Raw genomic sequence first — 15,228 nt, 5'->3', positions numbered from 1 at the left:
AGAAACGTTACCACTAACATGAAGTACAATATGTCACGAAAAAACAATCTCAGAATCAGCGGGATCCGTTGAAGCGTTCCAGAGTTATAACCTCATAAAGTGACAGTGGTCAGAATTGCAAAAATTGGCCTGGTCATTAAGTACCAAATTGGCTCTGTCACTAAGGGGTTAAGAGACTTTTAACTGCTTATCTTCAGTACTGAAAAAAAGGCTTAAAGCTGACCTGTCATCACATTCAACGCCACCAAGCCGCAGCTATGGTGGCATAGCTGACAGGTCCAGCAGTGTGGACAGCCCTCTATCCGCCTCCCTGGTGCCTCCGCACTAAAATATTACACTTTATTCCTCTCGACGGGCACCACTGGAAGCATGAAGTGTCTGTATCGGTCCGATGGAGTGTGAACAAATCTGCACTATCTACAATGCACTGCGTCATCAGTTGCTGGGCAGGAATTTTTTTACTGCCCAGCGACTGATGACGTGGCACAGCGCAGGGCTCAAGCACTGATTGGTTCACACTCCAAAACACCAACAGGACCACTTCTTGATTCCCGTTACGCGCGCCAAGGGGGCAATAAAGTTTAGTATTTCAATGAGGAGGCACCCAGGGAGGTGGACAAAGGTCTCTCCACACAGCTGGACCTGTCAACTATGCCACCATAGCGGCTTGGTGGCATTAAATGTGATGACAGGTCCTCTTTAAAGCGTTGAGTTGAAAATAGCCTGTGTTTTCCTTGTGAAATTTAATACTTAGCTGCTCAATCGTGCATAGCGTGTGCTGTCAACCAACAAACACCTTACCCCACTAATTTCACATAAAATGTAATGTGATATGATCATCAGATGTGGATGATTATATTATTGATTATTATCCATATTCATTTATATGGGGATTATGATTTGGATAACATGGCTACAAATCCCAACTCCCATATTTATCCTTTACCTGATAAAAATATCCAGTAGAGTCTCTTTTATCCAAGCTAAACGGGAGCAGAGGGTGCTTGGATTTGTGAAAAACTGGGATAACTCAAACAACTGATTAAAATGCCCCCCTTTGTATCCTGCTGTCCCGCTTTGGGTCTTCCTGTCCCTCTTGTATCCTTCTGTCCCTCTGAGTATCCTCCTTTTGTGTCATCCTACCTCTTTTTTATGTTCTACTGTCCGCTTTTGTCCATTTTTTGTGTCTAAAAGGGGAGCCCTGGGCAGCCGTCTGGATGCTTGGATAAAGCAGTAAATTGGCTGGCAAAGTGCTGTACAGTCATGGCCAAAAGTATTGAGAATGAGACAAATAGTAATTTTTCCAAAGTTTACTGCTTCATTTTTGTAATGGCAATTTGCATATACTCCTGAATGTCAAAGAGTGATCATCTTAACAGCAATTACTGTACTTGCAAAGTCAATATTTGCCCAGAAAATGAACTTTAACCCCCAAAACACATTTCAACATCATTGCAGTCCTGCCTTAAAAGGAGCAGCTAACATGGTTTTAGTGCTTGATCCATTAACACAGGTGTGGGTGTTGATGAGGACAGGGCTGGCGATCAATCAGTCATGATTAAGTAAGAATGACATCACTGGACACTGTAAAAGGAGCTGGTGCTTGGTATCATTGTTTCTCTTCAGTTAACCATGGTTATCTCTAAAGAAACACGTGCAGCCATCATTGCACTGCACAAAAATGGCCTAACAGGGAAGAGTATCGCAGCTACAAAGATTGCACCTCAGTCAACAATCTATCGCATCATCAAGAACTTCAAAGAGAGCTTCCATTGTTGTCAAAAAGGCTCCAGGGCGCCCAACAAAGACCAGCAAGCGCCAGGACCGTATCTTAAAACTGTTTCAGCTGCGGGATCGGACTACCAGCAGTGCCGAGCTTGCTCAGGAATGGCAGCAGGCTGGTGTGAGGGCTTCTGCACGCACTGTGAGGCCGAGACTCTTTGAGTAAGGCCTGGTTTCAAGGAGGGCAGCAAAGAAGTCATTTCTCTCCAGAAAAAACATCAGGGACCGACTGATATTCTGCAAAAGGTACAGGGAGTGGACTGCTGAGGACTGGGGCAAAATCATTTTCTCTGATGAATCCCCTTTTCGATTGTTTGGGACATCTGGAAAACAGCTTATTCGGAGAAGAAGAGGTGAGCGCTCCCACCAGTCTTGTCTCATGCCAACTGTAAAGCATCCTGAAACCATTCATGTGTGGGGTTGCTTCTCAGCCAAGGGAATCGGCTCACTCACAGTCTTGCCTAAAAACACAGCCATGAATAAAGAATGGTACCAGAATGTCCTCCAAGAGCAACTTCTCCCAACCGTCCAAGAGCAGTTTGGCGCCCAACAATGCCTTTTCCAGCATGATGGAGCACCTTGCCATAAAGCAAAGGTGATAACTAAATGGCTCATGGAACAAAACAGAGATTTGGGGTCCATGGCCTGGAAACTCCCCAGATCTTAATCCCATTGAGAACTTGTGGTCAATCATCAAGAGACGGGTGGACAAACAAAAACCAACAAATTCTGGCAAAATGCAAGCATTGATTATGCAAGAATGGACTGCTATCAGTCAGGATTTGGTCCAGAAGTTGATTGAGAGCATGCCAGGGAGAATTGCAGAGGTCTTGAAGAAGAAGGGTCAACACTGCAAATTTTGACTTGCTGCATTAACTCATTCTGTCAATATAACCTATTGGTACTCATAATACGATTGCAATTATATTTCTGTATGTGATATAAACATCAGACAAACACTAATAAAAACCAGAGGCCAGCAGATAATGTGAAAATATCATTTTGGTGTCATTCTCAAAACTTTTGGCCATGACTGTATACGTTACCCTCATCTTTTTCCCACAGCCACACAAAAAAAAAAAAAAAAACTGCCCTGTATAGCGGGGAACAATATGAAAGTTTCCATTCCCATTCAAGTGAACCTGGATGGAAAACAGGCACATAAGATTCAATTATGCCTTGCCTACTGACGAAGAAGCAATACCGAGTCCTATATCAGACATGTGAACGTAAGCAGGATCATTTATTGTTCCATGAAAACTATTTTGTTGGATTTGTTATGATGGCCTTCGTATTAACCTAGAGACCAGTATACACTAAAATACATGTTCCATTTCCAAATATTTTTGTTAAGATAAAACCTATTATTTTATTAAAAGTTATTTAAAAAAAATTCTATATCTCTCCATTAAAAGTTATTGATGTCAACAAACCTAAGTAACCAATAAAATCCTGCAAAAGATCCAACATCCTATAAAGGACAATGTATTGAGAATAATATAGGTATATAAGCAAGAAGTATGGTGCAAGACTGCTCATCTCTATGACATGGCCGGCCTAATAAGGAGGTGGGAACACTGGGTCAAAGACCTATGATGCCAGGGCTCACATCTCCCAGGGGTGGGAGAAGTCAATGGACATGTAATCCTGTCAGATGCAAATAGGTTACAGGATCTGTATATCCATGGCATTCTGACCACAACCCCATATAGAATAATAAATATACCCATATTCTTACCGGAAGTTAATGAAATGTTTCATCATATTTTACCAATAATCAACATATAAAACAATAATTGTACACATACGTGTTCTTACCAGGAATTGATCGAATATGACACTGGGCATGTGTATTTGTGATATTTCACCCATAATCCCCATACAGATCAATAGATATACCCATATTCCTATCAGAAGTAGATGAAATATGTTCCTGGGCATGTGTATTTGTGATATTTCACCCATAATCCCCATACAGATCAATAATTATACCCATATTCCTATCAGAAGTAGATGAAGTATGTTCCTGGGCATGTGTATTTGTGATATTTCACCCATAATCCCCATACAGAGCAATAGATATACCCATATTCCTATCAGAAGTAGATGAAGTATGTTCCTGAGCATGTGTATTTGTGATATTTCACCCATAATCCCCATACAGATCAATAGATATACCCATATTCCTATCAGAAATAGATGAAGTATGTTCCTGGGCATGTGTATTTGTGATATTTCACCCATAATCCCCATACAGATCAATAATTATACCCATATTCCTATCAGAAGTAGATGAAGTATGTTCCTGGGCATGTGTATTTGTGATATTTCACCCATAATCCCCATACAGATCAATAATTATACCCATATTCCTATCAGAAGTAGATGAAGTATGTTCCTGAGCATGTGTATTTGTGATATTTCACCCATAATCCCCATACAGATCAATAATTATACCCATATTCCTATCAGAAGTAGATGAAGTATGTTCCTGGGCATGTGTATTTGTGATATTTCACCCATAATCCCCATACAGATCAATAATTATACCCATATTCCTATCAGAAGTAGATGAAGTATGTTCCTGGGCATGTGTATTTGTGATATTTCACCCATAATCCCCATACAGATCAATAATTATACCCATATTCCTATCAGAAGTAGATGAAGTATGTTCCTGGGCATGTGTATTTGTGATATTTCACCCATAATCCCCATACAGATCAATAGATATACCCATATTCCTATCAGAAGTAGATGAAATATGTTCCTGAGCATGTGTATTTGTGATATTTCACCCATAATCCCCATACAGATCAATAGATATACCCATATTCCTATCAGAAGTAGATGAAATATGTTCCTGAGCATGTGTATTTGTGATATTTCACCCATAATCCCCATACAGAACAATAATTATACCCATATTCCTATCAGAAGTAGATGAAGTATGTTCCTGGGCATGTGTATTTGTGATATTTCACCCATAATCCCCATACAGATCAATAGATATACCCATATTCCTATCAGAAGTAGATGAAATATGTTCCTGAGCATGTGTATTTGTGATATTTCACCCATAATCCCCATACAGATCAATAGATATACCCATATTCCTATCAGAAGTAGATGAAATATGTTCCTGAGCATGTGTATTTGTGATATTTCACCCATAATCCCCATACAGAACAATAATTATACCCATATTCCTATCAGAAGTAGATGAAATATGTTCCTGGGCATGTGTATTTGTGATATTTCACCCATAATCCCCATACAGAACAATAATTATACCCATATTCCTATCAGAAGAAGATGAAATATGTTCATGAGCATGTGTATTTGTAATATTTCACCCATAATCCCCATACAGATCAATAATTATACCCATATTCCTATCAGAAGTAGATGAAATATGTTCCTGAGCATGTGTATTTGTGATATTTCACCCATAATCCCCATACAGAACAATAATTATACTCATATTCCTATCAGAAGTAGATGAAATATGTTCCTGAGCATGTGTATTTGTGATATTTCACCCATAATCCCCATACAGAACAATAATTATACTCATATTCCTATCAGAAGTAGATGAAGTATGTTCCTGAGCATGTGTATTTGTGATATTTCACCCATAATCCCCAAACAGAACAATAATTATACCCATATTCCTATCAGAAGTAGATGAAGTATGTTCCTGGGCATGTGTATTTGTGATATTTCACCCATAATCCCCATACAGATCAATAATTATACCCATATTCCTATCAGAAGTAGATGAAATATGTTCCTGAGCATGTGTATTTGTGATATTTCACCCATAATCCCCATACAGATCAATAATTATACCCATATTCCTATCAGAAGTAGATGAAATATGTTCCTGGGCATGTGTATTTGTGATATTTCACCCATAATCCCCATACAGATCAATAATTATACCCATATTCCTATCAGAAGTAGATGAAGTATGTTCCTGGGCATGTGTATTTGTGATATTTCACCCATAATCCCCATACAGATCAATAATTATACCCATATTCCTATCAGAAGTAGATGAAGTATGTTCCTGAGCATGTGTATTTGTGATATTTCACCCATAATCCCCATACAGAACAATAATTATACTCATATTCCTATCAGAAGTAGATGAAGTATGTTCCTGGGCATGTGTATTTGTGATATTTCACCCATAATTCCCATACAGAACAATAATTATACCCATATTCCTATCAGAAGTAGATGAAATATGTTCCTGGGCATGTGTATTTGTGATATTTCACTCATAATCCCCATACAGATCAATAATTATACCCATATTCCTATCAGAAGTAGATGAAGTATGTTCCTGGGCATGTGTATTTGTGATATTTCACCCATAATCCCCATACAGATCAATAATTATACCCATATTCCTATCAGAAGTAGATGAAGTATGTTCCTGAGCATGTGTATTTGTGATATTTCACCCATAATCCCCATACAGAACAATAATTATACCCATATTCCTATCAGAAGTAGATGAAGTATGTTCCTGGGCATGTGTATTTGTGATATTTCACCCATAATCCCCATACAGAACAATAATTATACCCATATTCCTATCAGAAGTAGATGAAGTATGTTCCTGGACATGTGTATTTGTGATATTTCACCCATAATCCCCATACAGATCAATAATTATACCCATATTCCTATCAGAAGTAGATGAAGTATGTTCCTGGGCATGTGTATTTGTGATATTTCACCCATAATCCCCATACAGATCAATAGATATACCCATATTCCTATCAGAAGTAGATGAAATATGTTCCTGAGCATGTGTATTTGTGATATTTCACCCATAATCCCCATACAGATCAATAGATATACCCATATTCCTATCAGAAGTAGATGAAATATGTTCCTGAGCATGTGTATTTGTGATATTTCACCCATAATCCCCATACAGAACAATAATTATACCCATATTCCTATCAGAAGTAGATGAAATATGTTCCTGGGCATGTGTATTTGTGATATTTCACCCATAATCCCCATACAGAACAATAATTATACCCATATTCCTATCAGAAGAAGATGAAATATGTTCATGAGCATGTGTATTTGTAATATTTCACCCATAATCCCCATACAGATCAATAATTATACCCATATTCCTATCAGAAGTAGATGAAATATGTTCCTGAGCATGTGTATTTGTGATATTTCACCCATAATCCCCATACAGAACAATAATTATACTCATATTCCTATCAGAAGTAGATGAAATATGTTCCTGAGCATGTGTATTTGTGATATTTCACCCATAATCCCCATACAGAACAATAATTATACTCATATTCCTATCAGAAGTAGATGAAGTATGTTCCTGAGCATGTGTATTTGTGATATTTCACCCATAATCCCCAAACAGAACAATAATTATACCCATATTCCTATCAGAAGTAGATGAAGTATGTTCCTGGGCATGTGTATTTGTGATATTTCACCCATAATCCCCATACAGATCAATAATTATACCCATATTCCTATCAGAAGTAGATGAAATATGTTCCTGAGCATGTGTATTTGTGATATTTCACCCATAATCCCCATACAGATCAATAATTATACCCATATTCCTATCAGAAGTAGATGAAATATGTTCCTGGGCATGTGTATTTGTGATATTTCACCCATAATCCCCATACAGATCAATAATTATACCCATATTCCTATCAGAAGTAGATGAAGTATGTTCCTGGGCATGTGTATTTGTGATATTTCACCCATAATCCCCATACAGATCAATAATTATACCCATATTCCTATCAGAAGTAGATGAAGTATGTTCCTGAGCATGTGTATTTGTGATATTTCACCCATAATCCCCATACAGAACAATAATTATACTCATATTCCTATCAGAAGTAGATGAAGTATGTTCCTGGGCATGTGTATTTGTGATATTTCACCCATAATTCCCATACAGAACAATAATTATACCCATATTCCTATCAGAAGTAGATGAAATATGTTCCTGGGCATGTGTATTTGTGATATTTCACTCATAATCCCCATACAGATCAATAATTATACCCATATTCCTATCAGAAGTAGATGAAGTATGTTCCTGGGCATGTGTATTTGTGATATTTCACCCATAATCCCCATACAGATCAATAATTATACCCATATTCCTATCAGAAGTAGATGAAGTATGTTCCTGGGCATGTGTATTTGTGATATTTCACCCATAATCCCCATACAGAACAATAATTATACCCATATTCCTATCAGAAGTAGATGAAATATGTTCCTGGGCATGTGTATTTGTGATATTTCACCCATAATCCCCATACAGATCAATAATTATACCCATATTCCTATCAGAAGTAGATGAAGTATGTTCCTGGACATGTGTATTTGTGATATTTCACCCATAATCCCCATACAGATCAATAATTATACCCATATTCCTATCAGAAGTAGATGAAGTATGTTCCTGGGCATGTGTATTTGTGATATTTCACCCATAATCCCCATACAGAACAATAATTATACCCATATTCCTATCAGAAGTAGATGAAGTATGTTCCTGGGCATGTGTATTTGTGATATTTCACTCATAATCCCCATACAGATCAATAATTATACCCATATTCCTATCAGAAGTAGATGAAGTATGTTCCTGGGCATGTGTATTTGTGATATTTCACCCATAATCCCCATACAGAACAATAATTATACCCATATTCCTATCAGAAGTAGATGAAATATGTTCCTGGGCATGTGTATTTGTGATATTTCACCCATAATCCCCATACAGAACAATAATTATACCCATATTCCTATCAGAAGTAGATGAAATATGTTCCTGGGCATGTGTATTTGTGATATTTCACCCATAATCCCCATACAGAACAATAATTATACCCATATTCCTATCAGAAGTAGATGAAATATGTTCCTGGGCATGTGTATTTGTGATATTTCACCCATAATCCCCATACAGAACAATAATTATACCCATATTCCTATCAGAAGTAGATGAAATATGTTCCTGGGCATGTGTATTTGTGATATTTCACCCATAATCCCCATACAGATCAATAGATATACCCATATTCCTATCAGAAGTAGATGAAATATGTTCCTGGGCATGTGTATTTGTGATATTTCACCCATAATCCCCATACAGAACAATAGATATACCCATATTCCTATCAGAAGTAGATGAAATATGTTCCTGGGCATGTGTATTTGTAATATTTCACCCATAATCCCCATACAGATCAATAATTATACCCATATTCCTATCAGAAGTAGATGAAATATGTTCCTGGGCATGTGTATTTGTGATATTTCACCCATAATCCCCATACAGATCAATAATTATACCCATATTCCTATCAGAAGTAGATGAAGTATGTTCCTGGGCATGTGTATTTGTGATATTTCACCCATAATCCCCATACAGAACAATAATTATACCCATATTCCTATGAGATGTTGATGAGATATATCACCAGGCGTGTGTAACCCGATATTCTACACATAATCCCATATAGTTACAATCTTTTTTCCCTGGTTCTATTATTAAACTTTAATCCAGCCTTGTGGATGTTCTGATTCATTTAAGTATTTCCATTGAATTCCCTTCTTGCTATATTACAAGAAGTCATTTCCTGGGCTGCAGTTGTAAAATGTGCTGCCATCTAGTGGTGGAGTCTAGTATTGCAGCCCATCATCCCAATATGCAGTTTAGTCCGTCCCTGAGCAAGCCAAATCCTGACATTACATGTGGCGCAGGCAGCAGATGGGAAATCCCACAGAATAATAATATTATTATTATTATTATTAACTGCACCACGAGGCCATAATGTGTAGGAACAGGAGTTCACGGATCAGCAGATCTTCCCATACCATGGGGGGCTGCAGTGGGTTGGGTAAAGGGGGTTTCCAAAAATTGCCATTACGCCATATCTGACCCCAAACATCCCCGGGAAGTCTCCAGCAGTCCCAGACAATGAATGGAGCCAAGTTACCGGAGATTCTGGGGAGACCCCTGTAAATGCCCACTTGAGGCAAATCACCCGCTGGCCGTCCTTCTGGCATGGATCCTATGGTGAGCAGTTTTAGGGTTAGGTTTTTGGGGGACGCATATAAGCCCCTATTTCCCTAATACTAGGCCAATTTCACACCCAGGATCCTGCGTATCCGGACATATAACGAGGCACATTCCCCGCATGGACACTACCGCGCGGACTCATGGACTGGCCGGTCTGGGGTTAATACAAGCCGTGACACGTGCACACGTCCCAAGAAGGGGGCATCGGTGCAAGCCCGTTACCATTACCAGCGTCCCAGCGAGTCCTTACCTCGCCCCATGATGTCACCGGTGCAGATGGTGTGATGAGTCCGGGAAGAAACCGAAAGGAACACTACAGCCAGCCAGGAAATCGCAAAATTAACCCGTTACCCAAAATATCGCCAACAAAATTTAAATTTAAAGCCGCACGCAGTATTTGCCCTGCTAGGGGCGGAGCGAGTGGAGCTCACCGCCCACCTCACTTTGGATTGGCTCAAAATGCTGCCTGTTAGATTATCGAGTCTTCGCATTGGTAGGTAAGAAGTAAACCCGCCTATTGTCCCGCCCCCCGGAGCTTTCTGCCATCTGTATGGTCCCTGTAGTTTTAAATTCCCTGAAGATATCTGATTGGCTGTAGTGTAAACCTGTATCTGGAAGCTGATTGGTTGCATTATAAACCTGTATATGGAAGCTGATTGGCTGTATGGAAGACCTGTATCTGGAAGCTGATTGGCACGTGTCCTGACTGCTCGGAGGCTCTGATCAATCACCTGCTCAGTTAACCATTTCATTGCTAGCAGTAGCCACCAAGAAAAAGCTAGGGAGATGCACGGTTCAGTATCGGCTCGGCGATCCAGTCTGTATTCCTTATTCCTACAATGTGTCAAAGAGAGAACTCTGTTCTCACCCGCACTTCTGTCCATTCCTCTGTTCTCACCCGCACTTCTGTCCATTCCTCTGTTCTCCCCCGCACTTCTGTCCATTCCTCTGTTCTCACCCGCACTTCTGTCCATTCCTCTGTTCTCACCCGCACTTCTGTCCATTCCTCTGTTCTCACCCGCACTTCTGTCCATTCCTCTGTTCTCACCCGCACTTCTGTCCATTCCTCTGTTCTCACCCGCACTTCTGTCCATTCCTCTGTTCTCACCCGCACTTCTGTCCATTCCTCTGTTCTCACCCGCACTTCTGTCCATTCCTCTGTTCTCACCCGCACTTCTGTCCATTCCTCTGTTCTCCCCCGCACTTCTGTCCATTCCTCTGTTCTCACCCGCACTTCTGTCCATTCCTCTGTTCTCACCCGCACTTCTGTCCATTCCTCTGTTCTCACCCGCACTTCTGTCCATTCCTCTGTTCTCACCCGCACTTCTGTCCATTCCTCTGTTCTCACCCGCACTTCTGTCCATTCCTCTGTTCTCACCCGCACTTCTGTCCATTCCTCTGTTCTCACCCGCACTTCTGTCCATTCCTCTGTTCTCACCCGCACTTCTGTCCATTCCTCTGTTCTCACCCGCACTTCTGTCCATTCCTCTGTTCTCACCCGCACTTCTGTCCATTCCTCTGTTCTCACCCGCACTTCTGTCCATTCCTCTGTTCCCCTGTTCTGTTGTAGCAACAGAAAAATGAAAGTAATAGTGGTTCCAAAAAACCTGACCACAGCGCCAACCGAATTATCACAATGACTAGAATAATCTGATGCAGGGAAGATCTATATCTTGGTACAGTGGATTGAAAAATACTTAGAACTGGTATCAACCACTGAGGACTCTCAATTCTAAATATTTCTAGAATAATCTGATTTCCTTAATTTTATAAGTGTGCAGTGTTTCTTGGGTCTAAGGGGTAACGTTTCTCCTTATGGAGAGCGACATACCAGCTCTTGCTTGTCAAGGTAAGGAGGCTTATTATTCGCCGTACAATGCTCCTCTGGGAAATATAATATGCAAATTGCCTCTTCAGAGAAAAGAGGACTTAAACTCTATAGCGCCACCTGTTGGAAGTAGCGATCCTACAACTCACAATCAACCCAAGTCGTGCAATATGACTTAGGCTGGCGTCACACACAACGTCTAAAAAAATCGGTCCGTTTTATACAGATGAGAATCGCACAAAAGTTTCCTAAACAGTGATCCGTCTGTAATCCGATTGTAATGCAAGGATGCGATTTCCTCGCATGTGAGCGTCCGTTTGACATCCGTCTGGCGATATTTTGCCGGCGGCTAGCAAAATGGACAAATAATGGTTTTTAGGCCTGAAAGAAATTGAAATCAACAGCCAGACCCCTATTTATTATCTCAACATGTGTGAGGCTTGGTTTGTGTTATTTGTGCTTTGTGACAAACATGACAGATAGACTGACATTTAACCACCACTGAGCGGGTGCTTTTCAATTGTGTTTTACCCCGACGTTTTGGGGAGGCATACCCTGTGATTGTGGATCCGAGAAGGCGGAGAAGAATGTTTGCCATCCACTTTTGAGGCGAAGGATAACTAAAGGCCATTTGCACCGTTAATAATCATGTCTGCGTAGCCATCCTGACAATTATTTGCAATATTGTTGGATGAGCCTTGGTACGTTTAATATATTTTTGGAGATTGTGCGCCCTGGGATCACGTTTCAGTACACCAGGATGCACAAACCGATTTCTGCAGAGGAGCAGCTTATCCTTACGTTATTGTATGTCTAATAACGATATGTTGATGTTACTAGAATCAGCATAGTTACTTTATTGCCCTAGGACCCTCCCTCCCCATTGTCCCATTGCTGGACTAAAAGTACGTGATGAGTTAACTACTTATTTTGTGTCACCTCAGGGTGCTACTCCCTGGCAAGAGGATGCATTATCTATGTAGTGTTGTTAGATTTTGCTATTATAAACTATATTCATTTTACGTTTTTGTGTTGGTTCTTTTGCTACTGCTCTCCTGTTAGATTTAGCTACCAAATTACATAAGGGTATGTGCACACGTTGCTGTTTTTGCTGCGGATCCGCAGCGGATTTGACGCTGCGGATCCGCAGCAGTTTTCCATGCGGTGTACAGTACAATGTTAACCTATGGAAAACAAAAACCGCAGTGCACATGCTGCGTAAAATTCCGCGCGGAAGCGCTGCGGGAAAAAAAGAAGTAGCATGTCACTTCTTTCTGCGGATTCCGCAGCGGTTTTCAACCTGCACCAATAGGAAAGTGCAGTTGAAAACCCGCAGAGGAATCCGCAGAAGAAACCGCGTGAAAATCCGCAGTGAAAACCGCAGTGGTTTTGCACTGCGGATTTTCCAAATCCGCTGCGGAAAAATCCGCAGCAAAATCCGCAACGTGTGTACATACCCTAACATGTCCTAACATTAACAAGCAGTCATTGTGATTAAACTGTTTTAATTATTGTTTTTTTTTTGTAATAAAAATATAAAACCATATTTTAAACATATGGTATAATGTTACAATCACATTTCAATGTAATAATATAAAACATACAAAAAATATTTGGATAACAAAACTATAAGGCACTCACTGTGTCACAAATTCAAAACTACAACTGATGGTAGGTCGGGGTGGTGAAGGCGGTGGTCCAGATTGGGTTGTTTGCCTAGGTTGCTGGCCAACCTCAGTGTCACCATGTGTGGTGGCAGACAGACCTGGATTCTGTTGGATCCTTCCAGGATCCAGTTGTGGGTTTTGGTAGTGATAATTAAGAAAATGTTGAGGGTTGTCCTGAGTGTAGGGCTGACCAATCTGACTGTATCCCCCAATATGGCCATATCGCCCATACCCATGTTGTGGCCAGCCAACAACATTGGGTATGTTCAAGTGGCCATAATGGCCATGTGCACTATGGCCCATATATTGTACCCGATGAGGCACATTTGTTAGTGGTGCTGGCTGTTGCGGAGGTGTAGGCATCCGTGCAGGAGGAGGAGGGGGTGGAGGATGAGAGGCTGATTCACCTTGCACTTGATGGCTTACATGCGACTGTATTGTATTTGCATTTGAAAGCTGCCACCTTTCTAAAAATTCAAATACAGTGCTGGGATTATTGGGTGGGGTACCGGCATCTAGGACTATTTGTATAGCCCCTCTTGTACGCAGCCTGTACTCACGGGGAATAGCCCTGAGATACTGTGCCAGACTGCGTCCATATGCCTCCTCCCCATCATCACGAGCAGCTGTTGCCAAATAATCTAAAACACCCCTGTCCACCTGCCTCCTTGTGGCAGAACCCGCTCCTTCTCTTCTTCGCCAGGCTCGCCGTGGGATGCCAGAAGCTTGGGGAGAGGCATCCAGAGGCATGGTGGGGCTGCTTCTGATGGCCTGTTCCTCAGGATGTGCTGCCTGGCTTTCAGATTCCGGTGGTGGTAGTGGTGGTGCTGCTTGGGTGCATCTTGAAAGTGATGATGAAGGCCCAGCCTGTTCATCAACATCACCCACTGGATCAATTTGCACCTCGGAGTCTGTACCCGTCTCCCTTTCTGTAAGGTTTGACTCCGTGCTATATTTTGAATTAAAAAAAAAAAAAACATTAATAAATAATTCACACAAAATTAAAATACAGCCTTTATAAAACAATGCACTTACATACATACATAGTAACATAGTAACATAGTAACATAGTTAGTAAGGCCGAAAAAAGACATTTGTCCATCCAGTTCAGCCTATATTCCATCATAATAAATCCCCAGATCTACGTCCTTCTACAGAACCTAATTGTATGATACAATATTGTTCTGCTCCAGGAAGGCATCCAGGCCTCTCTTGAACCCCTCGACTGAGTTCGCCATCACCACCTCCTCAGGCAAGCAATTCCAGATTCTCACTGCCCTAACAGTAAAGAATCCTCTTCTATGTTGGTGGAAAAACCTTCTCTCCTCCAGACGCAAAGAATGCCCCCTTGTGCCCGTCACCTTCCTTGGTATAAACAGATCCTCAGTGAGATATTTGTATTGTCCCCTTATATACTTATACATGGTTATTAGATCGCCCCTCAGTCGTCTTTTTTCTAGACTAAATAATCCTAATTTCGCTAATCTATCTGGGTATTGTAGTTCTCCCATCCCCTTTATTAATTTTGTTGCCCTCCTTTGTACTCTCTCTAGTTCCATTATATCCTTCCTGAGCACCGGTGCCCAAAACTGGACACAGTACTCCATGTGCGGTCTAACTAGGGATTTGTACAGAGGCAGTATAATGCTCTCATCATGTGTATCCAGACCTCTTTTAATGCACCCCATGATCCTGTTTGCCTTGGCAGCTGCTGCCTGGCACTGGCTGCTCCAGGTAAGTTTATCATTAACTAGGATCCCCAAGTCCTTCTCCCTGTCAGATTTACCCAGTGGTTTCCCATTCAGTGTGTAATGGTGACATTGATTCCTTTTTCC

General features: G+C 40.8%; 1 protein-coding gene across 2 annotated transcripts in view; it reads right to left on the bottom strand.

The window, feature by feature from the left end:
- The window catches only part of KMT5A (lysine methyltransferase 5A), a 37,290-nt gene extending 26,991 nt beyond the window's left edge, over positions 1 to 10,299 (bottom strand). Inside the window, exon 1 of one of the 2 annotated variants that reach the window (XM_069755932.1) lies at positions 10,149 to 10,299. Coding sequence is in view for 1 of the 2 variants with exons in the window: in XM_069755925.1 (XP_069612026.1) it covers positions 10,149 to 10,158 (10 nt within the window). In the remaining variant the exon portion in view is untranslated. The remainder of the gene's footprint in view (positions 1 to 10,148) is intronic. The other variant, XM_069755925.1, reaches the window with a different exon arrangement.
- Between the last annotated feature and the right edge of the window lie 4,929 nt (positions 10,300 to 15,228).

Source organism: Ranitomeya imitator, chromosome 1 (genome assembly GCF_032444005.1).
Source record: "Ranitomeya imitator isolate aRanImi1 chromosome 1, aRanImi1.pri, whole genome shotgun sequence".
NCBI classification, from domain to species: Eukaryota; Metazoa; Chordata; class Amphibia; order Anura; family Dendrobatidae; genus Ranitomeya; species Ranitomeya imitator.
This window is presented reverse-complemented; position numbering and strand designations above follow the sequence as displayed.